The following is a 17,481-nucleotide window of genomic DNA, read 5'->3' as shown; positions in this document are numbered from 1 at the left end:
TTCCCGGATTAAAACGACGGACTTTGTTTTTTTTGTTTTAGTTGTTATGTTTAGTATCGTTTATGTTTTAATAATGTTTGTAATAGTTATTTTTTAAATAAATAAAATGTTCGTCGTTATTAAAAAGTAACAAAAATTAATCATGAGTAACAAAAATAATTATAATAAAACAAATCAAAACTAAATATTAGTTGAACAAGTTACAAATAATTTTACCAAAACAAATAATTACAACTCTTCTTCGTCTTCATTCTCGTCTTCACCCTCGTCTTCGTTATCGGAAGAAACCCCGTCCTCCGCCTCCTCATCATGAATATGACGCTCTATTGGTATTTCGTCTTCAAAGTTCGCCTTGTGTTGTACACGATCCACCGCATCCAAATGGTCATTTAGGCAAATGCAAACCTCTAGAGACTCGGGAGTTAGTTTTGTTCTTCGCATAGATAACACCCTCCCACTAAGAGAAAAAACCGATTCGGAAGCAACCGTTGAGGCTTGTACGGCAAGCAAATCACGAGCCATGGCGGATAGAATGGGAAATTCGTTTTGTTTACCTTTCCACCAAGCCAACAAATCAATATTGCGAATTTCGTAGACCGTTGCGCTCTCAACATAGTTTGCTCCACTATATCGACCAAGTTCACTACTTGGTTTGTTTCCTCTTTGCCTCTTAGATGCCGATTCACGAATCCCATTCATCAAGTTTATAAGTGGGTCATTGCACGGCCTACTAGTTGTTTTTTTCACAAAAGACGATCTCGTGCTTGGACCATACATTTGAAAATAATGGTCATAAAGGTCTTGAAGGTTTTTGTTGAACTTGTCCTTCGTTTCCGTCGACAACTTCGGGTCAATCTCGTACATACCTAAGTTGTCGAATATTTCCTCAATCGTTGTTTCAACCCCATTAACATTCCAATAGGGGTTTAATGCGGCGGCACAAGCAAAGACCGGCGGTATGTTTTCAAAATATTTTATGAACTTTTCTTTCATCACCGCAACAATATTTTCGAAGAGTTTGTTCTTCTCCGCAAAGCTTTTAAAAACACAAGACATATAGTACAATTCTTGCAAAACCCAACAACTAGTAGGGTAATAGACTCCCGATAATTTTGTTGTTGACTTTTTGAACACGTCAAGATACTCCAACAAATAACCGACTTGGACCCAAACACTTTCCGGAAACATATCGGCCTCGCGTTCTTCAACAAGATTGTTATGAAAAGCTTGTAAAGTTTGGCGTTGGGCAAAAGCACACTTTAACATATGACAAGTTGAGTTCCAACGGGTTGGAACGTCCCAATTCGGCTCCAAATACTTTCTTTCAACCGACTTGCAATAGTTCTTATATTCAAGATGTCTTTTTTTACCACTTTTGAAGACATCTTGTAACACAAGTGTAAAGTATTTTAAATCATCACAAATGTTTTCATTGTCAAGACCTATTTGAACAACCAAGTTGATGATATGTGCAACACATCGGACATGAAAAAAATCCCCGAAACAAGGTGGTGAATATTTAATGATAAATTTTTCAGCCGCCTTAGTATTGTTTGAAGCGTTGTCAAACGAAATCGAAAATATTTTATTTCTCAAGTTGTAAGTCGTTATAACTTCATCAAGTAATTCAAACAATTTTTAGGCGGTATGTGGGAACGGGAAGTTTTTTAAAAGCGATGGTGCGTTTCATCAATTGCCATGTCACCGGATCAACCCAATGAGCGGTGACACATATGTATGATTCGGGCAACCCGTGTGGTGCCGACCAAACATCGGTAGTTAAACTAACCATGGCTTCTAAAGAATGAAAAGACTTGATTAACTCTTTTTTAGCACACTCCCACAACCTGATACAATGACGTCTTAAGGTAGTACGACTTACATGTGTGTATCTCGGTTGTAGAGTTTCGCAAATCAACGACGTCAACTCCGGGTCATCAAAGTGGTTAAACGGCAAACCTCGTTGAATAACGAACTTTGCCATTCTATCTTGAACTTGAGTCGTGTTGTAACGAAATAGTGTACCATCTTTACCCAAGTCAATTTGATCGGTCGTGCCAATCCCTTTCAACGCCTTGCAATATGGCTTCTCGATGTGCTTTCTCAAAGTAGAGTTGGAATCGTGTTTTAATATTGAACCACATAGTTTGCAACGAGCCTTTTGATAACCTTCGTCATCCACAATCAAATCCCAATTCTTCCATATGTCTTGGTTGCAGTTATGGTTGACTACCGTAACAACCCTTGGGTCCTCCGTAACAGGAACGGGGGCAACAAAAGCACTCTTCTTAGCCTTCTTGTTAGTTTTTTTGATGGGTGCCATAATAATATTTAGTTGGATGGTCGGGTAAAGGAACGGGTTTGCTAAAGGAGTAGTATTTTAGTTTGTTTTTGAGTTTGGTGGTGAAACAAGTGGTGGAAACAAGTTATATATAGGTTTGGGCATCAAAAACCGGTTCTAACGGCTATACTACCGTTGGAACCGGTTCCAACGGATCTATTGTCTCAAAAACCGGTTCCAACGGCTATATTACCGTTGGAACCGGTTCCAACGGCTAATTGGTGTCTAAAAAACCGGTTCCAACGGCTATATTACCGTTGGAACCGGTTCCAACGGCTAGTTTGATTTTTGTTTGACCCTTCAAAAAAAACCCGTCGGAACCGGTTTTTCCAGGTACGAACCGAACCGGTTCCAATTAAGAACCGGGTTGGAACTGATACTGACATACAAATAGGAGAACCGGGTACGATTTTCGGGTACAAAAATACCCAAACCGGGTATTGTACCAACCGGGTTGGAACTGGAACCGGTTCCGGTTCGGTTCCACCAGTTAGGTTCCGGAACCGGTTTTTTTGTGCACGTCTACCCACACTTACTATATATATATACATACTAGGTTTAGAACTTGTTAACCAACTCCCCTAACTTGTTAAACACTTCCATTACTTGTTAAACCACCTGTTAAACCACTTATCATTACCAGTGGCAACCAACGACGAAGTTGTTATGGTTATCGACACCCCGAGATGCCCCGAGGTTTGGGTTCATTATGACCTGTGTATCATGACCGACAAACAGGAGATGGCGCGTTGCGTCAAGTTTTTGAAGGCGGGATCGAATTCCACCCTTCGAAAGCATACCAATAAGTATTGTAAGGAAAAAAAATATTTGGATGCCATAAAAGGAGAAGCCGGAGAGTCGTCGGCTCTACAAGTCAAGCCTCCGCCGCCAGTAACAAAGCTTGATGGTTGTAGATGGCGGGATGAAAACAACGACCAATGTTTGTTATTTTTGGTTTTATGTTTAATAATGTTTGTACTTAATCGTTTTGCAATAATGTTCGTTGTGTAATGAAGCGGTTGCTAGTTGTTCTATAATTATATACATGTCTAAAAGTTAGTTTAAGTGTTTAAGACAAGTTTTTTATTTAACACAAACAAATAATAAAAAACTTGTTACATTAATTAATTGATTCGTGTTATATAATACATTTTACTAGAACAAATACAAAAAATACAAATTAAAATTAGTCGAGTTCTACGACTTCGTCTTCTTCACCCGAAGATTCTTCTTCCATCTCTTGAATTGGACGTTCAAGTGGTATTTCGTCTTCAAAGTTCGCCTTGTTTTGTATACGATCCACCGCGTCCAAATGATCCTTTAGGCAAATGCACATCTCTAAGGACTCAGGAGTGAGTTTGGTTCTTCGCATCGATAATATCCTTCCACTAAGTGAAAAAACTGATTCCAAAGCAACCGTTGAAGCTTGGACGCTTAGCAAGTCACGAGCCATGGCGGAAAGAATAGGAAATTCGTTTTGCTTTCCTTTCCACCATGCCAAGATGTCAAGGTTGCGAACTTCCTCGACCATTGCACCTTCTACATAGTTTGCTCCACTATATCGCCCAAGTTCACTAGTTGGTGTGTTACCCCTTTGCCGCTTAGCCGCCGACTCACGAACGGCATTAATCATGTTTACCCCTTGCATGGCTTACTTGATGTTGCTTGCCTCACAAAAGTCGACTTTGAGCTTGGACCATAAATTTTGAAATAATGATCATAGATTTCTTGAAGGGATTTGTTGAAAGAATTCTTTGCTTTTGTCGACGACATCGGATCGATCTCGTGCGCACCCATGTTGTCATATATTTCCTCTATCAACGCCTCAACCCCTGCAACATTCAAGCAGGGTTAAAGCGGTGGCACAAGTAAACACGGGTGGTATTCCTTCAAAATATTTTAGGAACTTCTTCTTCATTGGGTCAACAATATGCTCGAAAATATCATTTTTGTTTTCAAACTCTTTGAAATTCAAGGAGATTTTGTATAATTCTTGCAACACCCAACAACTAGTAGGATAGTAAACTCCCGACAATTTAGTTGTTGCGGTTTTGAAAACATCAAGAAACTCCAAGAAATAACCGATATTATCCCAAGAACCGTTGGGAAACATATCGGCTTCGCAACGATCCACAAGCGTTCTATGAAACGCTTGTATAGTTTCTTTTTGGGAAAAAGCACAAGCGAGCATATTACAAGTCGAGTTCCAACGGGTTGGAACGTCCCAATTTGGCCCCAAATATTTTCTATCAACCGACTTGCAATAGTTTTTGTATTCAAGATTTCTTCTTTTCCCACTTTTGAAAATATCTTGTAACATCAATGTAAATAATCTCAAACCGCCTTTCATGGTTTCGTTGTCAAGACCATCTTGAACAACCAAATTGATAATGTGGGCAACACATCGAGTATGAAAAAACTTTCCGTAGCAAGGTGGTGAATATTTTATATATAATTTGTCTACCGTCTTTGTATTGTTAGATGCGTTATCAAACGACATTGAAAATTTTTTTTCCTCAAGTTAAAAGTCGTTATTACCTCATCCAAAATTTCAAACAATTTTTAGGCTGTGTGAGGAAGCGGAAAGTTTTCAAACGCGATGATGCGTTTCATCATTTGCCAAGAAACCGGATCGATCCAATGAACGGTGACACAAAGGTACGATTCCGGTAACCCATGTGGTGCCGACCAAACATCACTAGTTAAATTGACACCCGTTTGTAAAGTGTCAAAAAACTCAATTAAATCTTTTTTCGCACATTCCCACAACTTTAGACAATGACATTGAAGAGTGGTACGACTTACATTGGTGTAGCGCGGTTGAAGAGTCTCTCTAATCAAGGCTGTCAATTGAGGGTTGTCGAAGTGGTTAAACGGCAAACCTTGTTGAATCACGAACCTCGCCATCCTATCATGAACCGATTTCACGTTGTAACGAAATATTGCCCCATCTTTACCCAATTCGGCTTGGACCGTGGCGGGAACTTCTTTCAATGCCTTGCATATTTTCTTCTCGATGCGCTTTTTTAAAGTAGAGTTTGAATCATGCTTTAAATAAGTGTCACAAAATTTGCAACGAGCCTTAACGTCTCCATTAAGCAACTCAACCAAATCCCAATTCCGCCATACTTCTTCGTTGCGGTTATGAGGGAGGATCCGTGCAACTCCGGCGTCATCTTCAACACGAACCGGGTCAATAAAAAAGGAATCGGTAGCCGCCGCCTTTCTTTTGCCCTTGTTTTGGCTTGCCATAATAACTAATATCAAGTGGTGGTGGAATGGAATTGAAAAAAATTGGAGTGTAAAGTGTAAACCGATAAGTTTTCTTGTTTTTGAGTTGGAGTGGTAAAACAAGTGATCATACAAGCATTTATATAGTTTTTTAGCTCAAAAACCGGTTCCAACGGCTATATTACCGTTGGAACTTCCAACGGCTATATTACCTATGAAACCGGTTACAACAGCTCTTTTTCGAAAAAAACCCGGCGGAACCGGTTATTTTGGGTAGGAACCAATTTTTGGAAAAATATATGGGTCCGGGTAGGGTTTTCTAAGTATGGGGTACACCGGGTACGAATCGGAACCGGTTCCGGGTCGGTTCCACTGGTTCGGGTACAGAACCGGTTTTTTTTGCACTTCTATCTGGTTGCCTTTCAATTGAATTGGCAAGCCAAAAGCTACCTCAATACGAGTCATAAGATGCTTGGGTTTGCTATGTTATATGGAGAATTGAAGGGTTATTATGACTAAAATTAGAGGCTCAGTTTAATCATGTATCAAAAGTTGAATGTTTTAAAAGATGATACGTTATTAGAAATATGAAAGGTAATCATTTTAAATTTTGGCCAAAAAGAAAAGGCCTTTTTAATAATTCATCAACTTAAAAAGGTTCAACCTCTTCTAAATTCATAAGTTACTATTAATTTTTCAATCTATAGACCGTGTTTGAATCAAAATGAACCTTATCCAGTTTGACTTGAACTAAACTAGAAACTTAAATAAGAACAAAAGCATAAACCAAAAATAATGACATCCAAAAACCGATATTGTCTCAAATGGAAGAGTGAACAAACCATACGTGTGATATTGAATGCGTTACCCCTATATTAGCACGTCTAGAGCAGTAACTATGAGTTACGACTTTCATAAATATGTTCGGGGCATTACCCTCCAAGTTAGCACGTCTGAAATCAAGAGTTCTCATATAAAACATTTTCAGAATCATAAGGCTAGGACATATGTGCCACCACAACTTGACAAAAAGTGACACGATTGACCAACGAGGATAACACATACACATTAGGCTACACCCACTAGGGAGTTTATATCCGGTCGGTTGATGTACGAACTCCAAAAAAAAAAATTGAAAATTACTTTTAATTCAACAACTTAGTCTGTCTACCAACTTTAAGTCGGTTGTTGCAAAAGTGAAGAAAAGTGAATTAATTCACACTATTTGCATTTATCATCCAAATTTTTGATGGCTTTATCTGATTTAAAAAAAAGTCATCAAAAACAAATTCTCTATTTTTAGAGTGTTACACGTTCTCCATTACTTTCATCTTATTACTTCCATCTTATGTAAGTTTTATCATTTATGTTAGATATGTTTGTTGAATGTGAAACACCTGTTTTTATTTAATTTATTATTTGATATTTAAAGCAAATAGTTTTTATTAAATTTTTTCTCTATTATATTATAATACAATAAACTTCTCATAATATATATTTATTCAATAAAAAAATTTGGCTTAATTGGGTTGTGAATGGGAGAGAAAATTTGAGTTTGGTTGGGTTGTGTAGGTGAAAAAGAGAGAAATTAGTTTTTTTTAATGAAAAGTTGGGTTTGATTGAGTTATGAATAGGAGTAGTCTTACTAACTGCAGGTCAATAGTAGACCCAGCAAGACAACTTGCATGCCTGACACATAATATCCGCTATACTGACGAAATGCTCCAAAAGACATCTTACTATCACCTAAACTAAAATAAACAAAAAAAAGTTAGCAATTCAATACTTTACTTTGTATCGTTGAAGCTAATATTTACTCTCATACTACGGGTTGCCTTATTATGCAACAACTTAAATAGTATGAGGCCATCGCTCTAGACTATCTTTTGTAGCAAGGTAACTCAAGCTTGAACAATTATTTAGAAGTCACACACAAACTCTCAAATAAGAAGTTAGCTTGTAATCAACTTGACTCGGGTCTTGAACAATTATTTAGAAGTCACACACAAACTCTCAAATAAGAAGTTAGCTTGTAATCAACTTGACTCGGGTCTTGAGGCTGATAGTTCAGTGACAGAGGCAAAATGTTTTAGCAAGTAAAAGACATTTACCATTTAAAAACTTGCTAATTGGACTTTGCTTACAACTCACAATCTTGAAGTGGGAGCTTTTTTTTTTTTTTTTTTTTGTATTTCTAGGTGGTAGTGTTTGTACAGGGCCGTCTCTGAGAACCTCTTAAAATTTACGAGTAAAAAATGGGTCTCTGTAATTGACTTCTCAATTATGTAATAGATAATTTAACAATTTTACCAAAATGACTTATATGAAACAAATGAAAGTTTTTTTCTATTAAAAAAAGCATACTAATAGCGGGATTGAATCCATGACTTTTATTTCCATAGTACAAGAAACTTTCTATTCAACCAAAAAGTTATTTTATAAGCTTTTTGTATTAAAAAAATTTATATATAAAATATAAAATTTATTTTTTTAACAATTATAAGCCTCTCTCGGAAAATGTGCTGTCACCGGCCACCCCTCCCCTTGGGTCGGGCCTGTGTTTGTAGATGATTTAGTCGTCATCAACCTTTCAATGAAATTACCTTTACCTGCTGCACATACATATATATACCTTGGTATACACGTATGAATGTATTAGTACTCTCTTCGTCGCCAAGTTATCGCTTTATTTATTAAATAAATTTCCACATCTTTTCCATTTATACCTATATATATATATATATATAACCTCCTCACACACCTTTCTTCACTGCGATTTCAGGTCAACTCTTTTATAATTAGGTTAATCAGTTTTCCTTTTATTCAATCAATATTCTTCATTCGCTCAATACAATACAATAATATTATTATTATTCTATTCCGTTTGCGTAATTAGGTTTGTCATTATGATCGCAGGCTATTATTACTGTGGCTCCTGTGAAAATATACTGAACCGGAGGTAAAATTCGCGTTAATTTTCAAAGGCCTAGGCTTAGGGTTTTATTGTTCTTCAATCTCATGAGAATTGTTAGGCGAATGCAGAAATTGCTTCAGTTGGATACCAAAGGCGTAATCGCTATTCGAGTCACTGTGCCCAAGGCCAGGACGCGTAACAAATCCAAATTTAGGCTTTTGCTATAATAATTACATTAGAGGATGACTCGAGTTCGTGTTGTTCTTCAAAGAGCCTCTGCTTCTGCGGATTCATCGTCTTCCAGGACTCCTGAAGCTCAAGAACATCATCCCTGTGAATATGAAGACGTTACGTTGGACGTTGTTGAAGATAAGAGTGAAGAACTGAGTGCTGTGGGCCAGGAGGAGGATAATTTAGCAAGGATGGCTGCTTTGAGGGTGATTGATGAAGAGGAAGAAGAAGAGAATGATGTTTCGAAGGATGATAATTATGCTTTGCAGGATATTCATGGCGGCAGTTCGTGTCCGCCAGCACCACCTGCTCCACCGCCGAAACCTAGAATCGGGTCGTCTAGAAGAGTAAATGTGTGGCCGGTTGTGTCAACCAGGACATCGCCTACGGGATCTCACCCTTCGTCACCGAAGTCCCATGGTGATAATGAGGGATATAATAGTGCTGATGAACAGATACCTTGCTATGGATCGTCGTATGATAATGCTGTGAGTTTAATTGGCTGTTAAGAGCTGAATTACTATAAAGTATTAGATGAAGTAGGATTTACCTTATGATGCCGTTGATATTGGTGGACTAATTTGGTATGTTTCTCAGGAGAGGGATCGCCAGTTTGAGATTGATATTAGACGCTTAAAAGGTTTTGAAGTGAAAAATATGAACGAAGATGGGAATTGCCTGTTTCGTGCTGTTGCAGATCAGGTGTATGGTGATTCTGAAGCTTATGATTTGGCTAGACAAATGTGCATAGATTACATGGTATGATTTTGGTTATAACTTATCATAATCAAGTTTCCTTTCCTTTTGAGTACTCCTGTCTTTTAATCTTATATATTGTGTTAGTATTCTTTCATATGTTCGTAATTTATATGAAAAAAAAAAAAACTTCTGATGTGTTGCTTAACAAATTGAATGATATATAGAAGCTTTTGAAAAAAATAATCATCCATGTTATAATCATAGTAAAAGCCTAAGCTTGCAGTGCCTAAAGTTAGGAAGTTTGTAGCATACCGTGTATGGCTTCATGACTACATTGAACAACAAAGAAGTACACACTTGAAGAATATCGGAACTAAAAACTAAAAAGTTATATTTTATTACAAAAGTTGTGACGTATACTTTTGTATTTATTTGGTCTGTTGTCATGCCTGAAAATGGAAGCAAAATAGGTTTATTTTATGAATTACTTAAGGATAAAGTCTATTACAATGTAAATGAAGATGCATTTGCATACATCAAGATAGCATGTAAACTTGTATTTTGAAAATGAATTCTTTGCATATATTTGTTAAAATTTGGGGTCTATTATGTTAAAGCATTTACTAACAGGGTTTCTTTTTATCAGGAACGTGAAAGAGACCACTTCTCGCAGTTTATAACAGAAGGTTTCACTAGTTATTGCAAGAGAAAGAGAAGGGATAAGGTAAGCCTTTCACCAAAATAAGTAATATGTTCAGTTTATCTACAAAATGAACTTTTCTTAGTTGTTTACTAGGATATAGGCTGTGTATGTAATACATGGGTGGTTAAAAAAATACAACAACAAAGTTAAATTTAATAATATATGTAACAACATATCTTATGGATTTATAAGATATAAATGATGATAAATAAAATTTTATAATTCATAAATATCTGAAAATCTTATTTAATACTATATTTAAAGTTACATTTGTAACTTTGTTAGTAATTTTATAAATGGTAATAATATTAGGTGGCATCGTAGTTGGCTACTCTAGTTGAATGACATGCGGAAGTATTGTTTTGCTTTAATAGTATAGGTAGATATCTTGACACCTACTTTACTGAACTGCAACTACCACTTGTATATTACTGATGTGGAACTCTATAATCTTTTTTTTATTGGTTATGTGCGTCAGGTATATGGTAACAATGTGGAGATTCAAGCTTTGTCTGAAATGTACAATCGGCCAATCCACATTTATTCTTATAGCTCTGGTATTTCACATGATATTGAGTGGTACCATCATATTTTATGCATTTATTTCCATATTAAACATAAAATATATTGCTGCAGAGCCTATTAACATTTTCCATGGGAGCTATAACACCGACACACCACCAATACGACTCAGTTACCATCATGGCAACCACTATAATTCCCTTGTTGACCCACGTCGACTCACAGTTGGTGCTGGACTAGGTTTTAGCTCTCTGCAAGGGGTAAGTCTCTTTTGGTGACTTCACTATAATAATCTAATTTTTTGAATAAAATAATTTAGTGGTTTTGTTTCAATCCAGTCAGATGTTGATAAAAATCAAGTCAAGGCAGCAATCAAAGCTCAACAAGACCAACAAATTGATAATGTAAATTTTTTTGTATCAAAATCTTCATAAAATGTTCACATAGATAAAATCTATTGACAGCTTTGATTATTAACAGGCTCTTCTGGCTGAAGCACGGTTTTACTCAGATGTAGAGTTAACTGAGAAAGAACTTGAGTGCATGGTTATGGAAGCTTCAAGGGCTGAATATGTTGCTGCTAACGAAAGGTTTATACATCAATTGGGTGCCACAGAATCATCATCATCCAGTTCTGGACCATCATCTTCTGCAACCAGTGAGTAATTTTTAATTTTTAATAAGTTTTGTTTACATATAACACAAGGAGTTAATTACAAGGATGGTCCTGTGGTAAAGCCATATTACAGTTTTCGTCCCATGGTTCCAAAAATTGCACTTATCGTTCTAACTGTTCACTCAACAGCAACACTTTTGGTCCTTGACACTAACAGACGTAAAAAAAATGTTATTTTTTATAAACGGCTATTATACCTCTTTTTTGTTTTTGAAAAAAAACAAAACTTTTTTAACTCCCAAGTTGTCGTGCAGCCGTACTCGCTGCAGTTCTCCAACTCTGACCACTGTAATATGAAGGGAGGAGGGGGGGGGGGGGGGGGGCGATTCAGGGTTTTGGGTTGTCTTTTGTTCTTTTAAGATAGGGGGTATAATTGTCCTTCAGCAAGTTTTTTAATCTTTTTTAAAAAGAGCACATAGTATTACAGGTTGGCAAAGAGTGAGGAGCAAACCCATAACTTTTGCAAATTTCAGACCAGAAACGTATTATGACCTAAACAAGGGACCATCTGTGTAATTAACTCAAAAAGAAAAAGATTGATAAAAGAAAAAAGAGTAAGCTTCTTAATTATGGTTTGTGAAGCAGGTACAGACAGCAGGAAGGAACAAGATAAGGGGTTAATAATCAGCAGCAGCATGCAGATGGTGCTGTCAATGGGGTTCAGCTACGTGCAGGCAATTGAGGCTTACAGCATATTTGGCGATGATGTTGATTCAATGGTTTGTTATCTTTTGGAAATCAACACCAGGCGCAAAGGCAAGGCCGCCACCACCACCGCCCCCACTGAAAAAAGAAGCAACAAATGAAATGGTGGTCATATGATGGATACTGCTACTGCTTTTTTTATTTTTTTTATCTTACTTTTATTGAATCTTAAAACTTTTCATAAAATGAGAACGAATCTTGTTAGTGGTTGAATATGACATGTCATCTTTTTACTTTTGCCATGTGGCATTTGCTTTGCTTTTTTATTGGATCTGATGGTGATATCTACTCACTTTCATGTTATATGACGTTGTATAAAAACATAAAAGTATTTATCGCCGAACTTATGTTCCTTTACAAGTGACTCACATGTGGTACAAACTAAATCATTCTTAAATAATGCAAACCTTTATATAATAAAAATAGCTATGTTATCATGAGGATGTTTAGAATAATACAAATACTTTTTTAAATGAGCCAGCTCTACGTATATTTTTGAAAGTATTGTATTGTGAGAGCTGTCTTTTTCTTGTTTTACCTTTTTAGCGCGTGTTACTTTTCTATCACGTACAGTAAAGTTGTCATTCGATTGCGGTGTATATACAAAATCACATGAAAAACGAGTATATGTGTCTTTAATGCTTGGTCCATTCGTTAGAGGTATAAATGAACAAAGTCGTTCATGAGCTATTAAAAACCGACTAATCAAAACGGCCCGTTTAAACAAGCTCAAGTCTAAACTGAAGCACATTTGACAAACAATCTCAAACCCAAACTTTACCTATCAAATCTGAATATTTCATAATGCTCCTTAAACAATCTTATTATTTGTAAGATATAATAAACTTATTTTATATAAATATATGTAACTGACATGATAACAATAATAATAATAGTATACACAAATATTACAACAAAAACAAGCAAATCTAATCTAATCTAACATCAAACAATACTAATAAAAGAAAATAATTGAGATGATGTGACAATCTCACATTCATTCATGGTCTAATTCTCCTCTCATTGATTCTACATATCCATGGGTTATGAGATAAAACTATTTTAACAAATGGGTTATAATTTCCTTTCTAATCTTTCATCCCGTTCATCCTATCTTTTCATGGGTTATGGGTCAAAATAATTTTGACAAAACGGATTATAATTTTCTTTATAATTCGCTAATTCTTCATCTTATTTATCCTACATGTTCATGGGTTAAAAAAATTTTAACAAATAAGTTATAATTTATCTTCTAATTTTCTAACTCTCACGCCATTCATCATAACTATCCATGGGTATAGACTTTTTCTAATTTGTAAATTTAAGATTATAGATTTTTTATTATTTGTATTATATATTTTATTTTCTTTATACCTTTAATTTTGTTCATTCCTTTCAAATAACGGACTTTATTTATTTTTATTATTTGACAAATCCCGCGTAATTCATGGGTTCAAAAGCTAGTATTCTATAAATAATTATTAAGATGAATTTATAATGATAAATATACGTAAAAGTAAATATATACTCATATACAAATAATTAAAAATATAATAAATTGAGAACCTTTCAAAATGAAGCTTAAAAGTTTATTAACAAACTAAACTCAAGCTTTAGATAAACATAACTTGAGCTTGGTCTACTTGTTTACACCCTAGATCCAGCATAGACATTCAAACATTTTTTAATCAAAGTGCCTATGTGGTCTTTTTACCTAATATTTTATTACATTTTTATATAGATCTTATATGCTGAGTAAGTAAACATGTAATATAATAAAAATATTAGTTAATTCAATAATTTAATTTATATTTATTTAGCAGGTGGCGGCGCAGCTTGTTGCCCGCCTACCTGCTATATTGATGTAATATCTATGTTTCATCAGTAGAAATAAAATCTTTATAATTTAAAAAAAAAAAAAAAAAAAAAAAAAATTTATTTAGTTAAATTAAATAACTATTATCACGTGTTTTTTTTTTTTTTGTCAATTAAATAAATACTAGCACATGTAAACATATTATATCAAACTTTATTTAATAAATAAATTTATATGTATGTAATAAATATAAACCAGATCCCGGATGTATGTGGATCTCCAGTTGAAATATTTTGACTTTATAAAGTCAACTCATCTTCAAATACGATCCTCACCACCATCAAATCAGTGACTCAGATATCTATTTAGGACACGTATCCTATGGGGGTGGTGAAGGCAGCAGTTGGTGATGCAGTGGTGACCTTCATGTATATATTCTGTGCTTCCGCCATGGGCGCCATCGCCAACACCATCAGCCTCCAACTCCAAGGCATGGCGTCACTAGCAATCACAACTTCACTAATATTCCTCATCTCCCTCATCTTCGGTTTCATCGCCGATGCCTTCGGTGGCGCCAGCTTCAACGCTGCCGGTACTATTGCCTTTTACATCGCCGGCGCCGGCGGATCTGACGATACGCTCATGTCTACAGCCGTCCGGTTTCCTGCTCAGGTTTAGTTGAAGAATTGAGTAATAGATCTGTTACGTTAAACGTTATATATATGATCGAGATAGAATGTAAATGTAAAATATATATGTTATGTTCAATATCAAATTTGACGTGAAATCATGTGTGTTTTGACCTTTTGAAGTGAAATTGTTGGTTATGCAGTAGATCGGTAGCTATTAGGCTTGTAAACGAACCTAACGTTCAGTGAATTGAAGTACTGATTGGCCGGAAGTTTGTTTATGTTTGTTTATTTAATAAATGAACTGACATGAGCAAAAAATTTTGTTCTTTAATTAAACGATTTATTTACCTTCGTTCGCTTATGTTCGTTTAAGTGTGAAAGTTTATGGTTAAGATGTGTTGTTTTTTCGATGAATCATGTGCTTGATTCATTTAAGTGTGTTCATTTGTGTTTGTTTATGTTTGTTCATTTAAGTGTGTTTGTTTACGTTTGTTCAATTATGTCCATTTATGTTCGTTAAGTGTGTTCATTTGTGTGTCCAATTATGTCCATTTATGTTTGTTTACGTTTGTTCAATTATGATTCATTTAAGTGTGTTCATTTGTGTTTGTTTATGTTTGTTCATTTAAGTGTGTTTGTTTACGTTTGTTCAATTATGTCCATTTATGTTCGTTAAGTGTCATTTTGATTTTCAATTAACAAACATAAACGAACACGGACATTTTCATTTCATAATAAACGAACTTGAACAAAAATATTTGTTCGATTAATTGTTCATGTTCGGTTAAAATAAATGAACGAACATGAACATTCCATTGTTCGTTTCCATTCAGTTCGTTTACAAGAGCGTAACTTCAACAGTTGAAATTGGCACAATATGATAAATGTCAAGACCTGAAGTTGAGCATCTAATTGGCATGAATGCTTTGAATTTTCAATTTGAGATAGTTTGTTTTGGCATTACATAACTAATACTAGTATGATGAATACTATGTTTCTGAATAATGGATTTAAAATTCTGTTCAGGCAGTTGGAGCAGTTGGTGGTGTAATGGCAATAATGGAGTTGATGCCAATAGAGTATAAACATATGCTAGAAGGACCTATTTTAAAAGTTGACTTGCACACAGGAGCCATTGCTGAAGGAGTGTTGACTTTTGCTATTAACTTTGTTGTCTTGTGGATTTTCATCAAGGGTCCTAAAAGCTTATTCTTGAAGTATTGGTTGCTTTCTGTGGCTTCGATGGCGGTTATCGTTCCTGGTTCAAGTTACACAGGTCCCTCAATGAATCCTGCCAATGTAAGTATTACAAAACTCGTATATGACTTATTATATCATAAGTTATTTTTCATGTTGACTATTTCTAGCAATTATATGCGGTTTTGATTTGCTTAGCTTGATGATTATCAATGAAAAGATAAAATAGTTGGTTAATTTTGTATCATGCAGGCGTTTGGGTGGGCTTATGTAAATAACAAACACAACACATGGGAGCAATTCTACGTTTATTGGATATGCCCATCATTAGGGGCAATTTTGGCTGCCTGGTTTTTATCGGCTCGTCTTCCCACCTCGACCAGCTTCAAAGACTAAAACAGCCTGGAAAACAAGGCAGGTGCGTGATTATTATTAAAAATGGGAAGTTGATATTGTGATTTGTTTAATTTAGGCAGAATAATATGTAGTTTATGTGACTTGTGTAGCTTCAGTGAGCAGTTTATAGTAAAAGTATTGTGAATAAATCCAATTTACGAGTTAATTGGTCATGAATTTAGGGTGGGAAATTTCTTACATGATGAAAATAGTCAGCTTTTGGGCTGTTATATTCATAATGTTTGATAAACCGGGCCGTTGTTCTGTCCCATTTATTACGACCCTCCAACCTGTTTTAACACATTTACAACTTGATTATAACCTGTTTACAACCCGTTTTACTTGATTAGAAGAATGGGTTAGATTGATCGTTTCGGAAGTGTCTGGGTTAGGGTCGATGTATTTGACATATAACATATTCTTTCCAACATAATGTCATGATTCTTTCAGATCCTGCATGATGCCTCGGGAGACGGTCAATTTATAACAAGGGTCACTGGTTTTGCTGTCATGGACTTATTAGGGAGTTAGTTTAGATAACAAAGGTTCGGGTTTGAAATGTTTCTTAATTTAGATAACAAAGATTAAACAAATATTTATTTCTGTTATCAATTAAGTTTCAACTTTCAGCTAGAGTTGTTTTTTCTTATAAGTTGAGTTTCATCACTTACGTGCCTGTTACGGTAATAAATAGTGTAGGGACTACAAAGCAATTCTTAAATAGTTGAGGGGTCTTTTATAAAAGTCTGTAGTCTTACAAAACCTCATAATCTATGGTTATTTTTACAAAAGATCCCTTACACTATTCAAGAATTACTCTATAGTCCCTTTGCAATTTATTACCCTAGCAGTGCCATTGTCATATTTTAAAGCCTTATAATATAGTAAACTAGATCTCATGTGTTATCATTGTTGTTTAATCCTATACAAGGGATATAACTGTCAATAATCTTTGTGTATTTACCACTTAGATTGGAGTTGAATAGCCACTGGAGTTGCTAAGTCATTAGACCTTCCGCATCAAGGTCATCCATAACTTATGTGGAGGAGATTTGTGAGAAGAATAGAAAATACAAGTATTGTGAAGGTTGAGGTGGAGATCATCCATCCTTGAAGATCCTTTATCAAGGATGGTGAAGGATGATGGTTTGTGGGTCCTCCATATTGATAATGTGGAAATTATGAGGGTTGTTTGTGGAAAAAATGAATATGTTATTGTTGTAGATAAAAATGTTTTTAGAGGTGGTCGATGCATAACAAAGAAAAAAAACTTGCATTAAACATGTATTTTGTCAAAAAAGTAAGAGGTAACGGGGCTATCCAATACCTACAACCCATGCTAGATCCGCCTTTGATTGAAAGTAAGGATTACAATTTTACTTGATATACGTTCCATACGATTTGAAGTAAACTATAAA

The 17,481-nt window shown here is 35.3% G+C and overlaps 3 protein-coding genes across 3 annotated transcripts; 2 read left to right on the top strand and 1 right to left on the bottom strand.

Annotated features, from left to right (window-relative positions):
• Window positions 1-4,903: 4,903 nt before the first annotated feature.
• Window positions 4,904-5,593, bottom strand: LOC143600898 (zinc finger BED domain-containing protein RICESLEEPER 2-like). Its single transcript, XM_077078446.1, has one exon. It carries the CDS (start codon window positions 5,591-5,593, stop codon window positions 4,904-4,906), a length of 690 nt encoding a protein of 229 aa, XP_076934561.1.
• A 2,732-nt stretch (window positions 5,594-8,325) lies between these two features.
• On the top strand, window positions 8,326-12,295 carry LOC143600891 (OVARIAN TUMOR DOMAIN-containing deubiquitinating enzyme 6-like). The gene is made up of 9 exons (XM_077078442.1): window positions 8,326-8,354; window positions 8,489-9,205; window positions 9,315-9,476; window positions 10,063-10,140; window positions 10,598-10,676; window positions 10,756-10,901; window positions 10,980-11,045; window positions 11,122-11,299; window positions 11,903-12,295. The coding sequence occupies exons 2-9, from the start codon at window positions 8,729-8,731 to the stop codon at window positions 12,121-12,123; spliced, it is 1,407 nt and encodes a 468-aa protein (XP_076934557.1). The 5' UTR covers window positions 8,326-8,354; window positions 8,489-8,728; the 3' UTR covers window positions 12,124-12,295.
• A 1,924-nt stretch (window positions 12,296-14,219) lies between these two features.
• LOC143600890 (aquaporin SIP1-2-like) lies at window positions 14,220-16,142 on the top strand. Its single transcript, XM_077078441.1, has 3 exons — window positions 14,220-14,510; window positions 15,497-15,769; window positions 15,920-16,142. Exons 1-3 carry the CDS (start codon window positions 14,220-14,222, stop codon window positions 16,061-16,063), a joined length of 708 nt encoding a protein of 235 aa, XP_076934556.1. The 3' UTR covers window positions 16,064-16,142.
• The last annotated feature ends 1,339 nt before the right edge of the window (window positions 16,143-17,481 follow it).

The sequence above is a fragment of the Bidens hawaiensis genome, unplaced genomic scaffold (genome assembly GCF_021521415.1).
Source record: "Bidens hawaiensis isolate Kalapana, Puna unplaced genomic scaffold, B.hawaiensis_p1.1 tig00055029_1, whole genome shotgun sequence".
Taxonomy (NCBI): domain Eukaryota; kingdom Viridiplantae; phylum Streptophyta; class Magnoliopsida; order Asterales; family Asteraceae; genus Bidens; species Bidens hawaiensis.
This window is presented reverse-complemented; position numbering and strand designations above follow the sequence as displayed.

What these genes read in the sequence shown, in the direction of transcription:
- LOC143600890 (XM_077078441.1), top strand. Translation starts at nt 14,220, where the DNA reads ATGGGGGTGGTGAAGGCAGCAGTTGGTGATGCAGTGGTGACCTTCATG. An exon ending in CCGTCCGGTTTCCTGCTCAG is followed by an intron (nt 14,511 to 15,496) that starts GTTTAGTTGAAG and finishes AATTCTGTTCAG; the next exon opens with GCAGTTGGAGCAGTTGGTGG. An exon ending in CCTCAATGAATCCTGCCAAT is followed by an intron (nt 15,770 to 15,919) that starts GTAAGTATTACA and finishes TGTATCATGCAG; the next exon opens with GCGTTTGGGTGGGCTTATGT.
- LOC143600891 (XM_077078442.1), top strand. Translation starts at nt 8,729, where the DNA reads ATGACTCGAGTTCGTGTTGTTCTTCAAAGAGCCTCTGCTTCTGCGGAT. An exon ending in GTTTTAGCTCTCTGCAAGGG is followed by an intron (nt 10,902 to 10,979) that starts GTAAGTCTCTTT and finishes GTTTCAATCCAG; the next exon opens with TCAGATGTTGATAAAAATCA. An exon ending in AAGACCAACAAATTGATAAT is followed by an intron (nt 11,046 to 11,121) that starts GTAAATTTTTTT and finishes GATTATTAACAG; the next exon opens with GCTCTTCTGGCTGAAGCACG.
- LOC143600898 (XM_077078446.1), bottom strand. Translation starts at nt 5,593, where the DNA reads ATGGCAAGCCAAAACAAGGGCAAAAGAAAGGCGGCGGCTACCGATTCC.